Source organism: Gadus macrocephalus, chromosome 8 (genome assembly GCF_031168955.1).
Source record: "Gadus macrocephalus chromosome 8, ASM3116895v1".
Taxonomy (NCBI): Eukaryota; Metazoa; Chordata; class Actinopteri; order Gadiformes; family Gadidae; genus Gadus; species Gadus macrocephalus.
In genome coordinates, this window is record NC_082389.1 from 19,842,329 (window position 1) to 19,868,551 (window position 26,223).

The 26,223-nt window shown below is 43.7% G+C and overlaps 3 protein-coding genes across 3 annotated transcripts; 1 reads left to right on the forward strand and 2 right to left on the reverse strand.

The window, feature by feature from the left end:
* The first annotated feature begins 6,151 nt into the window (after positions 1–6,151).
* Positions 6,152–7,419, forward strand: LOC132462506 (uncharacterized). Its single transcript, XM_060058061.1, has 3 exons — positions 6,152–6,329; positions 6,477–7,306; positions 7,413–7,419. The coding sequence occupies exons 1-3, from the start codon at positions 6,255–6,257 to the stop codon at positions 7,417–7,419; spliced, it is 912 nt and encodes a 303-aa protein (XP_059914044.1). The 5' UTR covers positions 6,152–6,254.
* Positions 7,420–10,662: 3,243 nt separating this feature from the next.
* Positions 10,663–12,949, reverse strand: LOC132462507 (uncharacterized). The gene is made up of 5 exons (XM_060058062.1): positions 12,438–12,949; positions 11,916–12,114; positions 11,347–11,581; positions 10,956–11,229; positions 10,663–10,872 (listed from the first exon to the last, which is right to left on the reverse strand). The coding sequence occupies exons 1-5, from the start codon at positions 12,705–12,707 to the stop codon at positions 10,663–10,665; spliced, it is 1,188 nt and encodes a 395-aa protein (XP_059914045.1). The 5' UTR covers positions 12,708–12,949.
* Positions 12,950–20,986: 8,037 nt separating this feature from the next.
* LOC132463555 (putative nuclease HARBI1) lies at positions 20,987–22,961 on the reverse strand. The gene is made up of 2 exons (XM_060059820.1): positions 21,964–22,961; positions 20,987–21,739 (listed from the first exon to the last, which is right to left on the reverse strand). Exons 1-2 carry the CDS (start codon positions 22,631–22,633, stop codon positions 21,375–21,377), a joined length of 1,035 nt encoding a protein of 344 aa, XP_059915803.1. The 5' UTR covers positions 22,634–22,961; the 3' UTR covers positions 20,987–21,374.
* Positions 22,962–26,223: the final 3,262 nt, after the last annotated feature.

The window sequence follows — 26,223 nt, forward strand, 5'->3', positions numbered from 1 at the left end:
CACTACTACCGGGACAGGTCCTCTGACTTCCAATGGGACAGGTGCCCACGGCGTCTTTCAGCCCGTCCCTAGCAACCTGACGTCATTGAAACATCTGTCCAGCCATAAACATCGTTCTTATATCTATCAAGTAGGACAGATAGCGTCTATTAGAGCCGATGTCGGGTTAATACATGAGTGACCGGAGCAGATGCTCACAGGAAATCCCAAGAAAGAAGACGCCATAATGTTGTTCAATAGGAGAACATTATTATAAGGTTACATAAATATCTTATTACACGGGTCTTTTCAATGCCGTGGAACGCTCGGTTCACCCTTCACAACTTCCGGCGTGAATTATATTTGATAATTCATCGTTGCCAAGTATAATTGACCGCTGTCAAGGTAAACAAAGGATTTGCTTGGATACTACGAATGCTGGTAACAAATTAATAGTAAAAAGACACACCATGTGAAGTTAGTATTTCGTTTAGGCAAGTATCCGTGTAATGAGCGTCGCCGGTCATTATCTAAAATAAGCCGTTATCGCCTGAAGGCAATAATTGTTCTATACATTATCCCTTACATAACCAGCAAAGACAATGGTTTTATACCCATGATTTAAACGGCTTGCGAGCTGCTGGTTTCAGCGTCCGTAGCAACCATCATAGCAACCATGTTGTAATCATTATGTGGAGACGACTGAAATATTCTTCGCCATAACTATCAAACAAAACATCCTTCATATTCGCACATTCGTAAAATGCACATTTCTCGCTAAAAAATGTTTACATAAACACTTTTAATGGCGTAACTATGCTAAAATACCATATTTTCCGATGAAGCATCTACCCTTTTTTCCATCGCGGTTTGCCTACAGAGCAGCGCACCTGCATTTAATATATCCGTGAATTATCACATATCTCAGAATCAAAGGTGAAAGTAGAAACGGGTGGCCAAACGCTGTCATATTATCACAGACAATTTTAAGTAGAAACGGGTGGCCAAAAGCTGTCATATTCTTAGTTATCACAGACAATTTTTAACAATAAATGTTCTGTACGGAGCTCCTTAAGGGACAATAGGGAGAAAGCTCCCGGACAGAACCTTAGATGGAAGTCGTGCTTAGTGACAAATCACGACAAATACTTCCAATTGATATGCATGGGTTTGAAAATTGTGCTTTTTGACACGAACATTTAGAAAATACGTGTACCTGATCACGTTTCAATAGATTAAATAACGTGACAGTGTCACCTATTTTCGTGAGCCCGGGATGCCTGTACGCCGGCCATTATCGCCCGATGAAATATTCTTCGTCATATCTATCAAACCAAACATCCTTCACATTCGCCGAACGACGATTATGAAAGTAAAAGGCACATTTCTCGGTAAAAATGTTTACATAAACACTTTTAATGGTGTAACTATTCTAAAATATCATATTTTCCACCCAGGATAAAAAGTATGTCTGCCATTTTCACAGAAGAATATCCTAAAAAACTATCCATTTGGAAAGATGCTCACATCGTCTATTAGAGACGTAGTGAGGCACCCCCCATTCCGTATGCAGAAGACGCCGAAGGGTACCTTTAACGTCACAGAGCGAATAAAAAGGGTACCTTTCACGTCAGTCACCGACGCTAAAGGGCCTTTGCCAACAGTTGGTATTTGACGTTCTCGGAGTGAGACTGTGTTGTTGTGTCACAGGACCTTGCTCTACAAAACATGAAAATCTACAATTTGAAGACTAGTACATCGGAAGATCCCGACGTTGGTATCGTGGTGGATGGTATCAAAGTTCTGAGCGCTCTGAGTAACATGCCAAGGGCTTGCTCCATGCTCGTTGGGTTAGCATACGCAGTGAATCTGGCCTATCCCAAGGAGCTCAGGTACACATTTGAGGCCTTCCAGAAGCTCTTTCTCGAACTGGATAGTTCGAAGCTGTCCCCAAAAGTGAACAGCCTCAAAAATAAGCTACTAGTTTAAGCTTGAGAAGCGGACTGAAGGCTCTGTTCAATGCCTGATTTTCTGTGCTGTAGTTGATGGTTCTGAAAAATCCAAATAACCATACTCATTTCAGGGGAGTGGCATAATGTTTTTTACTTAGAGTTGGCAAAGGCCGTTGTTCTTAATCTTTGTTCACTGTAAAGGAATGCAAATTGAAGCTGTTTGTAAAAGATTGGACCTGATGATTTCGTTTGGCGCATGTAAAAATACACTCTGCAGTTTGTTAAATTTCTGCCTTTTTCCAAATAACCCCTCTTTCAAAAAAAATAGATTTATTGCACCTGAAAAATGTTAGATAAACATGTTCAGACAAAGTTCCAGAAATAAATGTTAACATGCTTTTATGGTTATACATGTGTATCTTTTGACCCCTTCTTTAGTAAATGCATGATATTGAGTGGATTATGCATAGAAAAATTATGGCAACAAAGTGACAATTAATACTATTGAATAGATTTCTATTCCTGTGATGCCAATTGATAGTGGAATTAAAACATTTGGTTTAGGTATGGATCAGTAACTATAGCAGTGTAAATGTGTTGAATTGAGTAGAAATGTGCTCAAATATGAGTCGACATATTTTTTATTCAGTAAATATAAAAAGATTTCCACCAGATATTCAGTGAATATAAATCAATTTTAACCAAAAATATAGTAAATGTAGATCAATTAACACCAAATATATAGTAAATGTAAATCAATTTACACTAAATATATAGTAAATGTAGATCAAATTACACCAAATATATGGTAAATGTAGATCAATTTACACCAAATATATAGTAAATGTAGATCGATTTACACCAAATATATAGTAAATGTAGATAAATCGACACCAAATATATAGTAAATGTAGATGGAAATTAATTTAGATTTACAAAATATTTTTGTGCTATATTGCTATGTATTTGGCAAGTTATTACTAAATCCAACACATTTTTTGTTATCACAATTTACTTACTTATTTAGTTTGAATATAGTTAATTTATTCAATACTTATTAATTAAAATTGTAGCAATTAAAATCTATTCAATTGTTTTACGTGTCACTTTGTTGCCATAATTTTTTTAAGTAACCAATGGTCACATTTTTTAGAGTGTACTTTCATGTCGCCTAAGGCGAAAAAAGGGAAGAACAGTATTACGCCTCACCTGTGGCCTGTTGCGCGCCCTCGGTCCCCGACCCCTCCTGAATCTCCTCCCCCGCGGAGTCTACCGCCGGAAACTATGGACGTAACCTCGATCAGAAATGATCTTTTGTCTGCTCTTCGTCTTGATGTCGCGGCAATGTTTAAAGCTGAGCTCCGGGAAGCCTTGGCTGAGACCCTCAGTTCAATTAAAACCGAGCTGCTAGCCTTTAAAACTGAGCTTTCCTCCAGTCTGTCCGCTGTCCGGCAGGACGTTGCTAGCTTGAAGAGCACCGTAGCTGAAGTCGAGCTGTCCCTCTCTACATGCACTGATGACATCGTGGCCCTTAGGGCTAAAGTGGAGCACTTGACACAGGAGGCGGCTAAGATGGAGGATAAGTGTGATGACTTGGAGTCCCGATCGCGCCGCCAGAACATCCGTATCATCGGTATCCCAGAGGACGACCCTAACTCGGCATCAGCGGCTAACGTTTCCAAGCTATTGATGGAGGCTTTCTCACTCGGAAAGGAGCCGCTGATCGACAGATCACATCGCGCTCTGGCGCCAAAGCCCGCACCGGGCAACCGCCCCCGCGCCATTGTCGCAAGGCTGCACTACTATACTGACTGCAACGAGATCCTCAGAAAGGCGAGAGAGTTACAACGGATTACTCTGCGCAACATGTCCATCTCCGTGTTCCCGGACTATACCCCCAAGACGGCCCGGGCTCGCGCAGCCTTCACCGAGGTTCGGCACCTCCTACGAGGCATCGATGGAGTCAGGTTTGGCATCCTCTTTCCTGCACGACTTCGCATCACCTATGCAGGTGTACAGCGCGACTTCACTTCCCCAGAGGAGGCTAAGACATTTATTAAAACACTGAATAAATAGAGTCCCGTATCGTGCTGTCCTTTGCTCTGGTCCTCCTTTTCCAGTTCTGGTGAGTTGTAAAATGACTTTTTCCCTGTTACTATTTTAAGCCTCCAGCTGTCACCTAATATTTTTGTTTATATTAGACGACTTTGATATTTGTCCAACTCCACTTATGGACAATTAAGTACGTTTGGTGACTTTTCTAGCTGTACTGTTTATATATATATATATATATATATATTTTTTTTTTGTATCTGTTTGAAGTTGATAACAATAGCCTACTTAGGTTTGTGTGCCAATATGTTCTCCCTAAAAAGGGAATGTATATAAACCACATGCCACTACCCTTATTATTTTTATTGTATTCTTTTCCATCACAGAAACTGGTGGGTGTAAATGCATGTATAAACGTTTCCTAGATGTATAGTCTGTGGGAACATGCATATTTTTATTTATTATTTTATTTTTGTACAATCTAATTTTCAGTTCTGCTGTGCCAATGCACCATAGTTATTTCAAGTGCCTTATGTTTAATATTCAATGTTTAGAGTTAATGCTCTGCAGAGTTCTATCTGTTAGTTCTAGCTTATAAATCGAAAGCTTCATTTTGAAGATGGCTCCTGTCGGAGTCTGCACTGCTGCTCCCATCGTTTGGGGATGGGTTCAATTGATGTGCAGGGGGTGTTATGTCTCTGTATCATTACTTGTGTTTTTTTTTGCCCTGGGGGATCTCCTCTTTTCATCTACCTTCTCCATTCCTGATAAAATGCAACCTTTAGATGATTAATACAACTTGCCCAAACTCAGACAATGGATCCACTACTAGATTTTTAAGATGGAATGTGAGAGGTCTGAATTATGGAAGCCCATTCCCGCCACAGTAAAAAAATAAAAAAAAACACAAAAAAGTCATAATAACGAGATTTAAAGTCATAATTACGAGATTTAAAGTCATAATTACGAGATTTAAAGTCATAATTATGAGATTAAAAGTCATAATTACGAGATTTAAAATCATAATTATGAGATTAAAAGTCATAATAACGAGATAAAAAAAGTCATAATAATGAGATTTAAAGTCATAATTATGAGACCTCGCACTTCCTTGAAGTTCGAAATCGGCACGACAGAGCGGCACGCGCTACTAGGCTACCAGTCGGCGCCATCATTTCGGACCTGAGGCTGATGAACCTGCAAGTCATCACTTCTCTCGGTCATCCTCCTATTCGCAAGGCGAAACAGCAAGGTAACCGAATTTGTAGAGATGCTCTTTTAAGCCTATATTCAGTAATTCAGCGTCTTTTCATCTGGTTTATGTTTCCTTTGAAAAAGCACTCTGCTGCAGCTATGTTAGATAGTTCTAGTATTAGCACCGTGTTAATTTTGTCAGCTATTTTAGATTTTGTCTTAGTCTTTAGAAGAAAATGCTTATTCGATTTGGTCACATTTTAGTCATTGTTTTCCTTTGTAGTTTTAGTCGACAAAAAGTCCTTAAATTGTAGTCATTACTTTTAGTCAAAATGTGTTCTCTTTTTAAACTAGTTCAATTAGGCTAACCCCATATATATGGACACCTGCTATATTGTTCCACTCAAATAAGCTAAGTGTTCGAAATCGTTCCCTATCACGGATATAGTGCACTATATAGAATGCTCGCCATTTTGTAGTGGTGTTCGAATTCTGAGTACATAAAAAGTAAATTGTTAAGCCTAATTTCTCTGACATAAAGGAAATTACAAAATAAGCCAACGGCAAGAATTAAATGACGTACCCAGGGCGCGAACTCAGGTCGCCCGTATTGCAGGGCCTAAACCACTCAGCCAACTGCTGGTTCATAAAGTTGATGGAATGGAGTGGTCTTGAGAAAATATCCACGATAACAATATAGGCATATCTCAATTAATTTAATTACTTTATTTGCATCATTCAATCTTAATCCCTTAGTAAAAATATAGGCTGTTTGTACTTCATATATGTACATTTATGACAAAATCGTGAGGATTAGGCTTGTGACAGACACGCACATGTGGCGCTCGCGCGGTAATAGCTCATTGGCGCCACCTAGTGATCATTATGTGCAAATGCACAGCCTCTCATTCAAATGACTTAGGGGTCATTTGACCCCTCTTGTGGCGCTAGTAGTAAGTACGAATTTCGAATTATAAATATGTACAATGCATAATGTTAGCTCATGTTAGCTCAATGCATCACAATGTAGTTGGCCTCTGTTCCTTTCGTTAAATATTTGTGTTGGCCTCTCACAGGATGGATGAGTTGTGCGAGTTCTTGAGGTCGCGGAATGTACCAGAAGAAAACATACAGCAACTGGAAAACGATAAGGTAACTAGTCTGTTAATGGGGGAAAGATAGGCTAAATTGTGTGTTTATGCATTTTTTGTCACAGCAGTCCTTTTAATTACTGCTTCTGTTGATGTTAAATTATATTTGTTTTGTGGCTGTGTGTGTGTGTTTTCCTCTTTTTTTAAGATCGATCCCAATGTCCTCCTGCTCATGAACGACGACCAGTTAACCCAGTATCTACCATCATATGGAGACCGACTGGCTGTCCTTGGATATTGCAGATTGAAGGGGAAGAATCCTGTTGCCTGCAAATCAAAACTTTTTGAGCGACTGAAAGCCAAGGTAGCAAAAAGTGAGGATCGTGAACACTTGTCTGAGAAGTTACCATGTCAAAATGCTCAGAAGAAAGAGCGTAAAATTGAAATTGGCTGGTTGAATTTCCGTGACGGGAAATTCTTACAAATGAGGGCCAAAAAGGGGGGCGGGACCAGAAAAATCTCTGTGTCCAAGAATTGTTGTAAAGATCAGTTAATTGAACAGGCCAAAAACCTGTTTTTCCCTGGTCAGAAAAATGCAGAAGGAAATGTTCAAGATTTTGCGATTGAACTAACTGATTTTCAGGAGCGCCCGTTAGATCCCCTGACTACAGTTGGGGAACTTTATGAAGTAACAAAGCTGCCCATTTTACGCTTTTACTTAGCAACAACCAAGAGGGATGGTTGCAGTGAGAATCAGCTTGCAGCCTCCCCCAACCCCCCTAGGCCTAGTTTACCTCTGGCTGAAGGTCAGGAAACCGCAGATGTGGTATATGCTAGTAGCAGCAATGTCCTGTCTGATACAAACAGTGATCCTGAGCCCTTCGATTGCTCCACTGTTGAAATGACAGATTTGGCTACTGTGAGCGAAGTTGATGCCGCCAATGCTGTAGATGACTTGGAGAATAGTGGCACAGTTACCTTTTTCCAAGGACACCTACATGATCTGGACTGGGTTAGCCTTGATGATACCTTAGAAACGTCTCCTCGGGCATCAAGTTCATCAACTCCGACCCTAGATATTGCTCATGTGCCCATTGATCAGAGTGAAAGAACAAAGAGAATAATTGTTGTTCACCGTGGGCAGATCCTGAGAGAACTAATCACACATTTTTTGGACGCGAGTGTCATGCGAGATGATGTTTTCATCCAAGTAATTCTTCCCAATGGAAGTTTGGAAATGGCAGTTGATGAAGGTGGCGTGTTAAGGGATGTGCTAACTGAATTTTGGCTGGACTTTTATGAGCAATGCACTTTAGGAAATGCTTTCAAGGTGCCTTTTCTACGCCATGATTTTGGTAAGCAGCAGTGGGAAAGCATTGGCAGAATAATAGCAATGGGTTGGCAAAAAGAGAAGTACCTGCCTATAAAAATAGCCCCAGTAATTTTGGAGAAAGTTGCCCTGGGAAGTGTCAAGAGTAGTCTTGTTGACTGCTTCCTGAAATATGTCACAGAGTCAGAGAGATTGGTGTTTGAATCCTGCCGTTCAGATTTTTAAAGTGTGGATCAGGAAGAATTGATTGAAGTAATGGATCTCCACAGCTGTCGAAGAATGCCAACCGCTGATAATCAGGGTAGCCGCGGGGTCTTAAAAGTAAAAAAAAAGTCTTAAATTTCATGTTCCTAAATGAAGGCCTTAAAAAGTCTTAAATTGCGTTACCCAAGTCTTAATTTTTTAAAGATGGTCTTAAATTTCCTACTAGGATATGTTTTCGTAGTCAACCGGACTGTAACACAAGGGGAAAATTGGGGGCGTTTTGTGTATCGGGGTTTTGCGTAACGTCAGAGAACGTCTCATTTATTGGAGTATGCGCGAACAATACTTTGGGTTTTCGCGCCGGGAATCTCAACAAACATAATCAGTCGAGAGGAGACGCCACATCATGGGGAAGCAGGGCTCTCAAGTCTCACGCATTTGGCGTGAGACACGCAATTCGACCCATGCACACGCTCACACGCCACACTTTGTATTCCTCACGCAGAGAAATTACCAGGATAGCGCCCACCAACTTGCGCCACTATTTAACAGTGAAACAGGTAGGAATCAAATGGGTTCCCCTTACGAAGGGTGACCAGACGTCCTCTTTTGCCCAGACATGCCCTCTTTTTGAGACACTTATAAAAAATAAATGTGTCCGGGCGGAATTTCAAAATCATCCGGGATTTTATTAAAGCCTCATACATGTTCACATTGAATTTGCGTTGCGTTCCTCTGGGTCGGTCACAAACTACTTAAGCTACGCCCTCCCCACCTCAGTTCTGTTCGCTTTGCATTGCTGGAAGTGAGTAAGGGGAGTGGTTAAGTAGAGCCTTCAGATTGGACGGTTTGACTTTAGAGTTACCGTCATGTTTTGTATATATTTTTTTGTTGCCATTATTGTTTTATAGGGACAAACATTAACACATTTCTCCTACAGGGGATTGATAAAGTTCTATCTATTGAACAGAAAGAAACACTTGGTCATACTTTACACACTTTACCACAGCATTGGCCTACTGAATGCCACAGATATATTTTAAGCATTGGACTGAATGCCACATAAATATATAATTATGTTTTTGCACGTTTGCAACGTTTAAAAGTTCAGGGAAAAGTATAGCCTCTACTGGTGTTGCTTAGGCCAATATCCTTTTGAGGCAGTGTTGTTTCCGAATATTAGCCGATGGATGGCGCTGGAAAAGCGGGAAACCGCCAGCCATCTCGCGGCTTCCTCCGGGCCGTAGGCCTCCCTGTCAGCCGACAAGGAGACCATGGCAGAGGAGAGCAGGGCGATGTTGTTGACCGCCGCCGCGGATTGAGAGGCACAAACGAACACCCTGTCCGTTAGGCCGACAATCTGCTTCTGGAGGCGGTCGGGGGGCAGCGGCTTTTCGTTAAGGAGCCCGGCGCCCGGACAGAGAAGCGCTGCCAGGGGAGGCTCCAGGCGAGGGATCCCCCTCGCCTGAGTATCGGCCCACCCCTCCACGTTGGTGAAATCCGTGTAGGATCTTACCGGAGCCTTCAGGGTCGAAGGGTCCTCACCGGCAGCAATAAACAAGTGCTGCAAAGGCGGGAACAAGGGGCACTGGGTAACCCGCCGGGAAAAAGATGGGGTGCGAAAGCACTCGCCCTGCATATCGTCAGATACGGGGGCGAGAGGCGGGACCGGCATGGGAATCCCTTTGATGGCCGCCGCCTCACCCATGATCTCCCGGAGGAGATCGGTCATCCGGCGCAGACCCTCGTGTTGTATGACGGTGGCGGTTGTAACCCGAGAGCGGGAAAAACCGGACGCCGAGTCGCCGAAGACGTCGTCCAGGGAGGCGTCGATGATGCCATCGTCGACGTCAGGTCCGAACAGGTCGATGGCGTCAGCCATTTCCACCGCAGGGGAAAAGAAGAGATGCCTGGAGAGGATCCCCTCTTCAGGCAGCTCCCGGCAGGCGACACAGGAGACGGGGGCCGCCATAGCAGCCGCAGCGTGGTCGGCGCCGAGGCACCAAAAGCACGCCAAGTGCCCGTCACCCGGTGCCAGGGAGGCGGGACAGGAGGCGCATAGGAGTCCTGAAAAGGACCTAGCTCTAGGAGCGCTCTCAGGTGGCCCTGAAAAGGGCCGTTTGTCCGCGGCCTCGCCCGAGCCGCTGCCACCGGCTTGGGAGATCCGTGTTGAAGTTCTCATCTTCTTAATTGTAGTTCTCAATTTCTCGCTGATAAGCACAAGTGCTGAAAGAAAAGGGAGGATGAGTGACGGTATACACCGCGTTATATAGACACGATACCGTGGGAAATGTGGGCGGTGCCCACGCTGATAGGCAAGCGCGCGCACGGGACAAGCCCATAAGGCGAAGCCTAGACGGCGTAGCCTACATGAAATAGAACATCTTTTCATATTTCATGGCGGTATCCAAAACACTAACGTTACATGCTTAACTTGGTTTGCAGGCTGCTAAGCTAGCTAGTGCAGTGTAGTTCGTCTTTTAGCTGCTACTTAGTGCTGGATAAAGTTTTCCTACACATTCAGAGGGAACTACGATATAACTAAACATTAAATTACCATACCTCTCAACGACAGATTTCAGCGTCTTTATCGTTTTTATATTGTTCACGTTGTCACTGTGACCGTTGTCGTCCTCCTGTTTCACGGACCAGCAGCATGTGCAGCGCGCTCATCTCATGGGTCACCTGACCTGCATAGCTAAATGTCCGCCGAGCAGAAATCAGCTCTCACAGCCTCAGTACGACCATTACTGTGTTAGTTAAAAATGTAAAACTGACCCTAAATCAGTTGATCAGCTGTCATCATTGATTGACAGTATTTCTCTTATTTCTTGTGTTGACGAACTTGACCAACTACCTATCAGATCTGGGGTGGCCCTGGCCACCCCAGGCCACCCCCTAGAATCGCCACTGCTCCCACTGCAACTGACCCACCAAGGCGCAACTGTTGCTGGAAATGATGCTGCTGATCCATCTTCCACTTGTGAACAATAGCCGGTTCCATGTAATTCCTTGCATGCCTCCTGAAGGTGTCATACTGAAATATCTGGAGTTGCATGGCCTCACACACCTTTACATGAAAGGCACATAAGCGGTGTTTAAGAAAAGTCCAGTAGTGAGTTTCACATATTTGTATAATTGTAAAATGTTTACCTTTTGTAGTTGGATGAAGGAGGACCCTGTGAAGTAGGTAGCAGCTGAAAGTTGCAGGTTGCCGATGGGGGTATTTCCAGCCATGGGCTGACTCTCCCAATGTCTGAAGTAGCTGCAGTGTAGACATTTCTGAGTGAAAGCCACATAGGTACCAATCCTTCGCTGTTGAAGATCACAGCCTCCCTTACACACGGGGCAGTTTTCTAACAGCTGTTTGAGGCAGCTTTCAAAGACAATATACTTAGCCTCATTCGGTGTGGGCTGTGTCTCATACCTAACATAAGGCAGAAAACATAAGGCAGAATAATATTAGAAATACTGTAAAACTGGTAGCTACCAATCCCTAGCCAATGCTGCTTTTAGTACGATGCAGCCAATACTAAAAACCTACGAGACGTCAGTTTCCTCTGTAAGAACAGAGTCACCAGGGTTGTATGTCGAGTCCAGCGGATCTTTATGTGATTCATTTGAGGAGTCACTCTCCTCCTCTTCCTCCAACTCAAGCCGTGGTCTCTTGCTAGGTTGCCAGCCTGGGCCCTTTATTGGGGTTGAAGTCAGCAGTGAGTCTTGCAAATGAGCGGTTGTTCCGAAGTCTGCACTGACAGGAGACACCTGTGTCTGCATGGCTACAAATAACAGAAACAAATCATATTAGAAACCGGAAATAATAATTTAGCTGTTGTTTTTTCCTTGGTATTGGAGTAACACTGCAGAGTAAACCTTTGTTTCCCATCACACATACAAGAAGCCATTTGCAAATATAAATCATATCCTATTTGGTTATGAAGTTATTTAGCAGATGTTTTTATCGAATTGTTAGTAGAAAGTAAGTATGTGATAAATGAACGTATGCATAGCCCATATTAAAAAAATACAACATCCCAATACACAGGAAAAAGATGCTCTAAGTTTCGTATGGATTGCATACTAAGACACTAAAAACTCATAGTGGCTACATACCTTTGCTTCTTACGTGTGCCTTTAGCGATCCCATGGACAACTGTGTGCCGACTGATGTCGACTTCAACCGTGCACTTTGTATTCCCACAGAATGCATTCCCACCGGTGAGTTTGTTTGGGTTCCCGTCGATATCCTCTGAGGCGTGTCAGTCTGGCATCCGACGTGTTCAAAGGGGCGATAATGGGCGCTGCAGTCCTGCTAAAATTATCACACATAAATCACGCCGAAAATGAATTTACACAGTACACACTAACAACATCTGAAACAGGAACTGTGACCATTTAACCCACCTAATAGTAACACTTCACATAGCTAAGGCTAGCTCTCATAGACAGTTTAGAATTGTAGTTTGAGATCCCGCGAAAAATGTGGAGGATTAACCAGCCTCGCGACAAGACTAGCAGCTAGCTACAGAATGGATTATTTTATGGTGGGAAATGGTAGGGTAAATACCCCAACTAACATTAAGCTTACGCACACAACACAGCCACTTTTGTTATTATCACTATAGGTTTACTTACATGTTGAGAGGCATCTTCACCCATTGGGCCACAAAGTGTTGGAACAGCATCTTCCCTAAGAGCTAGCAGTTTCGCAAATCCATTGCTGAACAAACGCAGGTTGCTGAAGCAGCCATCCGTGAAGTGGAGGCGACACAGAAAAAGGCTTGGTAAAGTCGGGGGAATAGGGTTAAAAATGAAATCTAGCCGACGGCTAGGTGAAGGCTCTGCCTTTGGCAAACCATACAAGGGAGAGGTCCCTTCACAACCAATAAAACACTTTCTAACCATTGTTAACAAAAACTTGCTGGGCGGCGGGAGCAGCGAAATCGAACTATTCTTCTGACTGATTCCGGCAGTTTAGACGCTGATCAGCGTAGTACTGCCCTCCATAGGTCAGATGTTGAACTTGATTTTTACATACATTCCTGTATTGTGCGGGAACTGCAGAATTGCCTTGAAGATCAATTGGTGGTGTCCAAACAAAGTAATATATATATAACCCTATATATATATATATATATATATATATATATATATATGTATAATATATAATATAGTATTATGTCTTTCTGTCCATTCTGATCCGTTCCCCCCGACCCCAACGTGTCCAGGAACGCAGCAAAAGTTGATTGATGACGCTCTCCCATTGACTCACAGCAAAAGTACATGCTTACGTCACCATGTACCGGAAGTAAAAGAAAGCCGCGGAGAGAATCCCAACGAGCCGTTTCTAGGCAGCTCGGTAAAAGTGATTTGCGGTAGTAATTTACTCCCCCTTGCGGGAATTTTCTGGTATTGTAACTTTGCCAACCATTTATATACCCCAAAACATATGTAAAGCGCAATAGGAGAAGGAAAAAACGGAAAAGCATAATCGGCCCCCTTTAAGAGTCCATGGGTCAGTGATGTCTTTCACTCAACTTTTGATTCGAAAGCTAGAGGGGTAGCTATTTTGGTTAATAAAAGGGTACATTTTACCGCTTCTAAGGTCATAGCTGATAAAAATGGGAGATATATGATTGTTGCAGGCCTTATATACCAGAATCCGGTTTTATTAGTAAACATTTATGCTCCAAATTTTGATAACCCAGATTTTACAAATAGATTATTAACCCAAAATGGGTTTGTAGACGCTTGGAGATTTCATAATCCCCAAACCAAAGCATATTCTTTTTTTCCCCAAGTCCATCAATCCTATTCCCGCATTGATTATTTTCCCTGCTCTCCAAAGTGACCTCCTCCGAGTATCATTCAATTGTTATATCTGATCATGCTCCCCTTAGTCTCAATATACAGCTTACGGGCCAACCCCGTTTCTCCTCACCCTGGAGATTTAACACTCTGCTTCTGTCTGATGATGCATTCAACACCTTTTATATTGTCCTCAATTGATGACTTTATAACTATTAACAAAGATGACTCTGTCTCTTGCTCATTATTATGGGAGTCGCTCAAAGCCTATTTGCGTGGTCAAATTATTTCTTACTCAGCTCATCGCAATAAAACCCGTAAGGCTAGGCTAAATGAACTCCTAATTAAAATCCGGGATGTTGATGGACAAAATGCTATTAACCCATCCCAGAGTTTAGTAAAACAGAGATATGATCTGCAGGCAGAGTTGGACCTCCTTACAACAAGCGACGCTGAGCGACTTTTAGTACGTTCTCGTGCTACTTATTATGAGCATGGTGATAAGCCGAGTAGGCTCCTGTCTCATCAATTGAAACGTCAAACTACTTCCCGATTAATTCCACAAATTAAAGATTCCTCTGGCGCACTTGTCTCTGATCCCACTTCTATAAATGACATCTTTAGGGATTTCTATTTCTCCCTTTATGAATCAGAATCATCATCAGACACGACAGAAATGACTTCTTTCCTCCAGAATCTTGATATCCCCAAAGTTGATCCCATTACTGCTAATGAGCTTGATGTACCTTTAAATGTGGAAGAAATTAAATCCTCTATTAAAGCCATGCAAAACAATAAATCACCCGGCCCCGATGGATTCCCAGTTGAATTTTTTAAGAAATTTATTAATAAGCTGGCTCCTCTCCTCAACTCTGTTTTTAACGAGTCCCTAGAACGTGGTTCATTGCCCCCCACTTTAACCCAAGCGTCCATATCCCTTCTTTTGAAGAAAGGAAAATACCCTGTTTCTTGTGCCTCATACAGGCCTCTGTCACTTCTTGATGTTGATGTTAAGATTTTAGCTAAAACCTTAGCAACTCGTCTTGAAAAGATTCTTCCTATCATCATATCGGAGGAGCAGAATGGCTTCATCAAAGGGCGCCAGCTGTTTTTCAATGTCCGAACACTTTTAAATGTAATTTTCTCTGGTCATTCCGCCTCAACGCCCGAAGTTGTTATTTCGCTCGATGCTGAGAAAGCATTTGATCGGGTAGAATGGCGATATCTTTTTGAAGTTCTACAATAGTTTGGCCTGGGGAACAGGTTTATTTATTGGATTCGACTTCTGTATACCAACCCTCAAGCAAGTGTCCACACAAATAATTCCCGTTCTAAATATTTCACATTATCACGTGGTACTAGACAGGGCTGTCCCCTCTCCCCCTTACTTTTCGCTTTGGCCATAGAGCCCCTCTCCATTGCTTTAAGATCTATCCCCCACTTTCACGGCATTCCTCGTTCTGGCATTGACTTAAAATTGTCTCTCTATGCTGACGACCTTCTTTTGTGTATATCGGACCCCCTGACTACTATTCCGCCAATTTTATCATTACTGGAGAGATTTGGCTCTTTCTCAGGTTATAAAGTTAATCTACTTAAAAGTGAATGCTATCCTATAAACACCCAAGCTTTACAACTCCAACAGTCCGATATTCCTTTTAAGCTCAGCCCCTCTGGGTTTAAATATTTAGGGATTAATGTGACCCGCACCTTGCCTTCTCTCTATTCTGCCAATTATGTCCCTTTGGTTACCCAGCTTGGACTAGATTTCAAGCGGTGGAATTCTCTTCCTCTGTCATTGATAGTGTTACGTATTTTAAGAATCTAAGCTACCCACACATAGACCCAATGAAGCAACCAAACATATAAGCCGTAAATACTATACATAGCCACAAGGGGAGCAAGACCTTATTGGAGGCTGCTCCAGCCACAGATAGCAGCACCTTTTGATATATGAAGAAGCCGAAGCCATTACGGCACCCCGGCCACGCCCACTAGGCCACGCCCACTTGACGGTCTCTACCTGTGCACTAGAGGTGGAGAGCGTCAGAGATTTTCAGCGACACCCGCGGACAGTCACGGTGGCTGAAAGTAGCTAGAGTTATTATCTCTCACACGTGTTCAACACGATTCCTAGACTTTCGTTCCATAGCCAGTTACCATGCCGAAACATGCAGACTTTAACAATAAACTGAGTTAAAAGCAATCCCGGATTTTGAACCTTTCCTTGAAGAACTACGTAAGAATAGGTAGGATTAATGTGGTAAAAATGAATGTCTTGCCAAGATTTCTTTTTCTTTTTCAGTGCACTCCTTTATTTTTGCCTAAAAAGTTTTTTAATTCATTGGATGAGACTATTACTTCCTTCTTGTGGGGAGGTAAGACTCCCAGGGTAAAAAAGTCTCTACTGCAAAAATTCACATCTGACGGTGGTCTTGCCTTACCAAATTTTCTTCTATATTATTGGTCAGCGCAAATACATAAATTAACTTATTGGCTTCAATCTCCCGATCTATTATGGTGTAAGCTTGAGACCCAGTCGTTTTTTTCCTCTACACTACTGGCTTTACTCACATCTGCATTGCCCATTAACCCTTCTAGTTTCACTAAGAATCCTATTGTGCTATCTACACTGAGGATTTGGTTCCAATTTAGGCGCCATTTCAAGTTTTCTTCTGCATCCACTCTGATGCCCATAGTGAACAATCATCTATTTCCCCCATCTGTTGGGAATATCTCCTACATCTTATGGCAAAACCGAGGCATTAAAGTTTTTAGAGACCTTTATAAAGACGGCACTTTTGCTACTTTCTCAGACTTGTCTAAAGATTTTAATTTACCTACATCCCATTTATTTATGTACTTTCAAATTAGGCATTGTGCCTCTTCTCTTTTTTCATGTTATCCTTTGCTCTCTATTAACCAGCCATGGGAAGACCTTTTGACCTTAAAACCCCAACAGAAATCACTAATATCTAAGATTTATGACAAACTCATGGCTCTGGAAAATGATTCAGCTGTCAAAAGCAAAAGTGCTTGGGAGAGTGAACTTGGGATAAATCTGACAGATCAATGGTGGGATAAAGCTGTGCATAGTATACGCTCATCTTCTCCTTGTGCCAGGCTGCAGTTTATTCAGTTTAAAGTGTTACATATGCCGCTTTTCCACCGCACATGTAGCTCGACTCGACACAACACGACACGACACGACTCGACACGGTAGCAGCACGGGTCCTTTTCCACCGCAAATAGTACCTCCTGGACGTGGGCGCGGTCGGCTGCGCGAAAGGGCCGTGACGTATTTTTGTACGCGACGCAAACAACACCTACGCAACCCACACATGGACAGAACCCACATAACAACAATGGAGGACATCGATGCGATGGTATTCGTGTTCGTATTATTAGCTGGCATGTTGAAGAAGTTGAAGAAGTGGAATATGTTGGCTGCGGCGCTGCTATGGCTGTTACCAGCATGGTTGCCATGTCGCTCTCGTGACTTCGTCACACTCTCTGGCCAATCAGTGGCCGGCCGTCTGCCGACGTCACCTTTTAGCATCGGCTCAGCTCGCTTGGAACCTAGAGCAAGGCGGTACTAGAAAAAGCAGCCACTTCAGGTACCAGATACCATGTTTTCGCGGTGGAAACGCAAAAAATGCGAGCCGAGTCGAGTCGAGTCGTGTCGAGCTGGTACCATGCAGTGGAAAAGCGGCAAGAGTCCATTTCACCAAAGCTAGACTGTCTAAAATATATCCAAATGTTTTGGACCAATGTGACCGATGCCATGCCTCCTCATGTAACTTTAGTCATATGTTTTTTTACTGTCCCAGATTACTTAAATTTTGGACTGACTTTTTTGTGATTTTGTTGGGGGTTCTTGGGGTTCAAATAAGGACAGACCCCTTGATTGCTATATTTGGGACCCCAACAGAACGGCACCGTGTTGGCTCTTTTCAATCGGAGGTGCTAGCCTTCACTTCCCTTCTGGCACGATGCCGAATCTTGCTAATGTGGAAGTCTCCCAATCCCCCATCCATATCGGTCTGGCTCAAGGACGTTATGTTCTTTATTAGATTAGAAAAAATAACCTTGTCGGTAAAAGGCTGCTCCACTAAATTTCCAAAAAAATGGAATTCTTTTATATCTTACTTTAACTCATTATCAGCCCTGCCCCAAGACTAATCCCCCTGCCCCCCTCTTTATTTATTTATTTATTTATTTTTTAATTTATTTTTAATATATATATTTTTATTTTTATTTTTTTTTAGTATTCTTTTCTCTCTCTCTCTCTCTCATTACTTTCTTTGAACTATTTATTTTGTGTTATAAGTTAGATATTTTGATATTTGTATAATCTATGCTTATTTTCATTGTTAAAATTTGCAATGTATACTCATGACGAGACAACTGTTCCTTGTGGGTGTTTTTGTTGTGTCTATAAAAAGAAAAAAACCAATAAAAATATGAAGAAAAAAAAAAAGAGAAGAGAATATTTGTAGTAATGTAAACAATTAGAATGATGAACGCCGGGCATCCGTCACTGCTTGAGTTGCCAAGGCCTGAAGGGAAAGAACAAATTTAGTACAAATGTAAACATTTACAGATCGTTTAAACTATTAATGTTGGTGAATCAAAAACAGTGATTACAACCTACACAATTACTTGCGTGTTCTGCCGATATTAACTAGGGACTGGCTCCCCGTATTTCAGCACTCAGACACACAAATAAACAAACAAATATACTCAATTTACATTCTGGTCCCAACACATGGCCAGGGGTCTCATTTATAAAACTGTGCGTGGGATCGCTACTAAAAGTGTACGTACGCCCAAAAGCCAAGTTTTGCGTGCGCCAAAAAATATTCAGATTTATAAAACCCTGCGTACGCACACCGTACGCAATCTTTTCTTTATAAATCACAGACTGCATACAAGTGGGCGCAGCTGAATCAGCTTCACGTTCCGCCCTGTACACGCCCCTTTTTAACCATAAATGGTCAATGCAAATGACCTCATGAATTCGATTTGCATATAAAACAGACTCAGATGCAAGTATTATGTCTTGTCGGAAACAACGGCAGAAGTACTGAGAAAAGCAAAAAAGCGAAATTTCAAGGAGGTTGAAGTGGAGACACTTGTGGGTGAGATGGAGGCCCGAAAAGTAGTTTTGTTCGGCGGTCACGGGATTGGGATCGCCAACAACAAAAAGCAGAGTGAGTGGCAACATGTTGCTGCAGCAGTGAACTCCGTCAGTAGCACGGAGCGCACAGTCCCAGAATTAAAAAGAAGTGGTCTGACATAAAGTTACATATTTTTATGTAGCCTACCAATAAATCGTTATGGTCCCTAAAGACCCTCTCCCTCCGAATCCTGCCATTTGCATGGTCCGCCAGAAGTGCCACATGGTGCAGCATTACCACGGCGCTCACCTCTGTATTTATAGGGTTACGGTAATAAGACTGACCGAGAACACCTTGGATAATCAGTTTGTAATTACCCACGTAAAATGTTCTTGAACTTTTAATGCCTGATTTGTCATGAAAAGCATCAAGAGTAACGGACAACGATTGTGATGAGGAGTGTGGCTTGGTTTTCCACACTTGGGATTTAATTGACATTTGATTACCTGTTTACAGTGTCACATAAAAATATTATGTTATTGACACATGTTGGACAGATGCTTTATTCCATGCAGTCGCGCCGTCAGTGGACAGTATGGAGTGACGGGATTAAATATAGAGAATTTTTTTAAATTGATATTCTAAGGAGATGTTTCTGGAGTTATAACTTAGAAATAACGCAGTTGACTTAAATTATTCTGATTACATAGATGTAACGCATGATACGGGTTGAAATTAAATTAATGAAGGGCGATGATGAAACATAATCGTTCTTCTCACTCACAATTCTTCGGTCTGACTTCAGTTCACCACCACACCATCTGTGTCGCCAATTCTCCTTTTCCTCTAAACTATGGGTACGCATGGGTCAGAGTTTGCTTAGGGTTGCGCACATTTTCCCGTCAAGTTAGTTATTTTTATAGATCACAACCTTGGCGTGGAAAGTCACGTACGCCAATTTCAGCCCCGTTTTGTGCGTACGCAACGGTTATAAATGAGACCCCAGGGGCCTCATGTACTAAGACTTGCGTGGATTTCATACTGAAACTTGGACCCAGAAACCCAGAAACTGTCTTACACACAAATAAATTCAGATGTATCAAAGTGGGCATGGATCCAAGCACGTTTCTTTTGTACATCTCAATCAACGTGGAATTGAGCGCACATGCCGAGGTGCCAAACTCCTCCCTGTCCACGCCCTCATTTAAATATGCAATTTCATTTAAATAGGCCTCTGGACCTGAGATTCACCTCTAAATCCGATCACCTGGCACCATGAACAGAGGCAAAAAACGAAACTTCACGGAGTCCGAGCTCGAGATTTTGCTCCACGAGGTAGAAATGCGCAAGCATATGCTATTTGGAACCCTGTCAACAGGGATAAATGCAAAACAAAAGAGAAGAGAGTGGGAGCGTGTTTGCGAGGCCGTCAATGCAGTGGGGTCTCAGCAGCGCACACACTCTGAAATTAAAAAAAAGTGATCAGACCTCAAGGTGGAGGTGAAGCGGAGGGTTTATGCCCACCGCCGAAGCGTGACCGCAACAGGTGGGGGGACGGGAGTGGGGGAACTCTCCCCCTTCGATTTGAGAGTGGCCGCTTTGATCGGTGACACAGCTCTCACCGGAGTGGTGGGAGCCCATGAAGGGGACACCGATCATCCCCAAGGTAAATATGCTGAAGTCATAAATGCTGTAATTATACTGGTCATACAATTGGCTGCTTACAATACACATAAGTCGTGCGTAAAGATGCCAGGATATGTGGTAGAAATTAAGGAGTATATTCTATGGTAAACCATGATTATTATGAGGTCTGTGTGTCTAATAGTGGAGAAACACACGGGGCCTGGGTGTCTGGGTTCAGAACAGATGGTTGGGCCCCTAAAAGGAGCAGGACGCTACGGGGATAAGGCATGCTGACCTTAGCCTAGTGTTTTGGGCTATCTTTGTTGACCATTTGCTGACCAATTGCTGACTGTTCAGGTTAAGATGGATTTATGACTGAATGGAGGCAGACACTTCAAGGAGAAGCTGCTCTGTTTGTGTGTATAAAAAGACGCCGCAGTTTGTGAACCGCAGTGACTCTATAGATCCACTCAGGCTGTTGTCGTTGTTGTTTTTCTGCACGATAAAGTCTTTTGTCAATTCTTGCTCCGGACCCCTCGATTTCTTTTGCACTCTCTCTCTTAAATTAGTCTAAGTGTTTTATATCTCGATTAATCTCCGACAGATATTAAAGACTTTGACTCGTGTTTATTAACTTAAATTTTTTATTTTTGAATAGACAGCAAGGAGAGGGCACGGTTTGCTCCGTCGGCCCCGGCGTCTCCTCCGTCGGCCCCGGCGTCTCCTCCGTCGGCCCCGGCGTCTCCAGCCCCGGCGTCTCCTCCGTCGGCCCCGGCGTCTCCAGCGTCACCGCTGACTTCGGTTTCTCCACCGGCTCCGCTGCACGCGGCGCCTCGAATTCATCTGCTGACCACCCGACCGGCCGTGTCCTCACCCGAGCTGTGCTGGAGTCACAGGCAGAAATCGTCAGAGCCATCGGTGGCATTAATGATCGCCTTGATCGGCTTATGAATGTACTCAGTGACATAAGCGCGTCAATAAATACACTTGTGTCAAAGTAAATTCTGTCCTTGCCTCTTTACATGCTTGAAATCACATTCTGCCGGGCCCGTATGGCTCCTCGGGGTGGGTTGCAGTTGACGGGTCCGGCATCCGGTTCCTCCAGTGGGGGGTTGTGCTGCTCTGGCAGTGGTATGCCATGGCGGTGTGCCACATTGTGGAGGACGCCACAGGCCATCACAATGGGGCACACCTTCTCAGGTCTGTACAGTAGCATCCCCCCCGACCTGTCCAGGCATCGCCACCGTCCCTTCAGCAGGCCGATTGCCCTCTCCACAATTATTCTCGTCCGGGAATGGAGGTCATTATACCTCCTCTCTTGGTCGGTGTTGGGGTTTGTAAGAGGGGTCATCAGCCACGTTCTTAGGGGGTAGCCACGGTCCCCTGGGGTCAGATGAAGGCAGAATACAATACACAACGTAAAAACCACACAATGAATGAATGCAGAAGTGCACCGCGGGCGACATTTCTAACTTTACGCCCGCTTTTACTGACGTGAATACTGAACACGTCAGAGAAACATGATATTTGGATGTGTACAAGCCCCAGATGTGCATTACGCTGGTTTATACATACGGGACAATTACACGAATAAAGCATTTACTCACCCAGAAGCCACCCATCGCGCACAGTGCCAGCCTCCAGCCTGTTCCTAACCATGCTGTTGGTCAGAATGAATGAATCGTGCGTTGAACCAGGCCACCTTGCCACAATGTTAAGAAGCTGCATTTGCGCATCACATATGACTTGGACATTGATAGAATGAAAGTGTTTCCTGTTGACGTAAACAAATTCATCCTGTGATGGCGCTTTTATGGCAATATGTGTGCAGTCAACAGCTCCGATTACATTAGGGAAACCGGCTGTTGCTGCAAATTGCGCTTTAATGTGGGCCTGTTCAACAGCATTGTATGGGAATTTGATGTACCTGGATGACATTCGGATGATTCCGTCCCACACAGCTGGCATGGCTCGGCTCAGGGTGGACTGGCACACTCCTGACCGATCGGCCAGCTCCCGCTGGAAGGCCCCTGTTGCCAGGAACCCCAGCGTGGTCAGCACCTGTGTGGGCACGGACAACCCCTGGCTCCTGGCTGTGTGGCGCTCTAGGGCCGGCCGCAGCTCTGCGCACAGCTCCAGTAATACTGGCCTGGGGAAACTAAATCGGCTCATGAGCCAATCATCATCATTTGCGAGTAAGTCCTCGCGTTCCCTAAATATACATTCCCTTCGGATTTGACCATTTGCGATGTCCTCTAACAACGCTAACGCAGCCATTTAAAAAAAATAAAATCTTCATCCATTGCGCATGCTTTTATAGCCACCCATATAATTGCAAGGTGTGTTAATTGTTCATTAGTGTGTCTCTGATGTGCAAATCACTCTGATGAGTCATTGTTTTCACCTTTTTTCCCAGTTTCCCAGCGTCACCGCTAAGTGTTGCCAAAGGAACAATAGCTGTAGAAACGTGCGTACGACAGCTCTGGAGCTGGCGTGGGGACCGCACATTTTTACGGTCATTTCACGTTTTGTACATCTGAACGCGAGCGTGGAAAAGGACGTACGCCACGTTTTTGTGCGTACGCAACCTTAGTACATGAGGCCCCAGGTGTTTAGGGTGGAAGGGAGCAAGCAACACAGTCTCACTCCCTACTCGTCAAATGTGTGACGCATGGCCAAGGATCCCTGGCGTCAATTTCTGACGAAAAATGGGTACCTTTTTCGTCGTTTTTCAACGCGGGGTCCGTCAGATAGACATTCATGTTATACCTTTTGCGTCGTTTTTCAACGCGGGGGTCAATCAGATAGACATTCATGTTAATCCCTCACCGTCGGATATAGACGAAAGGAAATCAATGTCTATCAACGGTGATGCCGTAACTATTGTCTATTGATTTGTTTGACAGATTCACCATTAAACGTGTTTCTAATGCCATTTCTAGTGAGAAATTTACTTTTTCCTTGAATAATCTTCAGTCAGTGAATGCGTATGATCTTTATTAATCTTTATTATCTCATCTCATCTCATCTCATTTTCGACCGCTTATCCGGGGTCGGGTCGCGGGGGGAGCAGCTCAAGCAGGGGGCCCCAGACTTCCCTTTCCCGGGCCACATTGACCAGCTCTGACGGGGGGATCCCGAGGCGTTCCCAGGCCAGTGTTGAGATATAATCTCTCCACCTAGTCCTGGGTCTTCCCCGAGGTCTCCTCCCCACTGGACGTGCCTGAAACACCTCCCAAGGAAGGCGCCCAGTGGGCATCCTTACCAGATGCCCGAACCACCTCAGCTGACTCCTTTCTAAGTAAAGGAGCAGCGGCTCTAATCCGAGTTCCTCACGGATGGCTGAGCTTCTCACCCTATCCCTAAGGGAGACGCCAGCCACCCTTCTGAGAAAACTCATCTCGGCCGCTTGTACCCGCGATCTCGTCCTTTCGGTCATCACCCAGCCCTCATGACCATAGGTGAGGATAGGAACGAAGATCGACCGGTAGATCGAGAGCTTTGCCTTGCGGCTCAGCTCTCTTTTCGTTACAACGGTGCGGTAAAGCGAACGCAATACCGCCCCCGCTGCTCCGATTCTCCGATATTCTTCAATCTTTATTATCTGAATGGGAAATGCAATATTTTAGGACCGATTCACCGTTAAACGTGTTTCTAATAACATTTCTAGCGAGAAATATGCTTTTTACTTGCATAATCTTCAGTCAGTGATTGTGTGTGATCTTTAGTTTTATAGTTATTAGGAAGATTTTATCGGCTCGCTCGTATGTTTCAACGACGTCAGGTTGCTAGGGACGCTGCTTTCGCTAAACTAGCAGCTCACGTATTTCCTGCGTTTGTGTTATTAAACCGTTACTTTATGTAACTTTTAATGATATTGTAATAACCACAGGCGAGGTAGTGAGCGAAGTAAGCTTGATAGCAGGTTTATTGGATTCCACAATCAGACAGGCAGGCAGAGCTCCACCGGAAAACTACAACAACCAAAACTCCTGCCCGGAAGGAAACCCCCGGAACCCCCTCTCAGAAGGCCCGCCCCTTCCTCCCAAACCCTGTGACGCTACCAGTGCTCAGAGGCCAAGCCTGCTATTGCAGTCGGTTTAGTGGGCTGTGGACGGGTGCCTCAAATCATGGGGCCCGGAAGTAGATATCCTCGTTCACTCCAATACAAGTGGGGAGCAGGAATGTGTCTCCGCAGAAAATGTGTGGATATCAATCAAAGGTTCATAATTATCTTTATACCGTGTACTAAAAAAATTTACGTTTTTTCTTTTCAAAACGCCACCTCAAGCGTTTTATTAGCCGTTATCTCGCTGGGGAAGAGGGGTGTGCAGCTGAAAGGAGTCGTAGTGAAAGAAATGGCATCCGAGAGGGCCTAGTTCAGTGCTCCGTTAACGTGTCCGATTTTTGGACTGGTTCATCTGCTGCTCAATAACTCTCACGGTCCTCTGCTTGCGATCATTGTGATTCATCATGTATTGATCCATTTATTCAAAAGATCCAAAGACAAAGAACAGCTGAATTACGGTATCATTTTATATTGTTGTTGGACCGGAGTGGGGGGATGGGCACGGATCCCTGGCGTCGATTTCCGAGGAAAAATGGGTACCTTTTTCGTCGTTTTTCAACGCGGGGTACTCGTCAAATGTGTGACGCATGGCCAAGGATCCCTGGCGTAAATTTTCGACGAAAAAGGGTACCTTTTTCGTAGTTTTTCAACGCGGGGTCCGTCAGATAGACCTTCATGTTATACCTTTTGCGACACACACACACACACACACACACACAATGCATTTCGCTCCTAAAACAACAACAAAATATTCCCTCAAATATTATTACTTATTATAGCCCCCCCCCCCTTAAATAAATACTATGGCAGAATAAAGAATAAATTCATTCATTATCATTCAACTTGAACATGTGTTTTTACAGTATAGAGTGGTGGAGGGATGACGTGTGTTGGCCAACCCGGAAGTGAGCGTCGCCCCGGGTTCCCTTGACAACTAGCCAACGGGTTGTTCCATTGGATTTTGGATGATTAGTGAAAAAACCTAGGATCCTTAAGGAATTTAGTGTTTTTGACAAAGCTCGAGATGGTCGTAAATCTATCCAAATAAAGACATAGGTTCTTGGGGTATATTTGTTCAACATAAGGATATGCATGTGTGAACAAAGTTTCATTACTCTAAGTCAAAGCGGTTAGGAGATATGTTTATTCAAAGTTTGCATTTTGGACTGTTGCTATAGCGCCACCTTTGGGCCAATCAGGGTAATATTTGCTCTCTGTCAATCTTGAGTCAGCCTCTGAAGTAAATTTCAAAAAAAGTGTGCAAGCGTTTTTTTTAGGCTGTGGTTCAGCCGTGTTAACATCTAGCGTTTTTTGTAACGCTAGATGTGAAGCGTTACAAAAACGGTCGGCTCAAAAGTTGAGCCGACCGTTTTTTCAACAAATAAAAAAGCTGGCAGCGTTTTTGGTCCTAAAAGGGCCGAGAGCGTTTTTTCTATTGCCTAGCAACGAACCCATTCTGGACCCGTCGTTACTCGCCTACTACGTATTCAGGCTAGAGCCCATTAGACATGTCGTAGATCTCGACATGTTCTGTTATTACAACTATTAACCGCTCCACCGGCACTTTCCCGAGTGATTTGTCCGCCATTGTTTCTTGTTTTGACAGTTGACAGTTTCCTTCGTGACGAAGTGTCAATGTTCCGCTTGTGATTGGTCAGTTGCCCAAAAGTCGGCCGCTTTCTTCCTGAAAGCTGAACTTTTTTCAACGCTCCGTATGGCAGAAAAAAACGCTGGGAGAGGCGTCTAAAAAAACGGCCGTGACTTTTTCCAGAAACGCTCTGCTCCATAGGAATGTAAT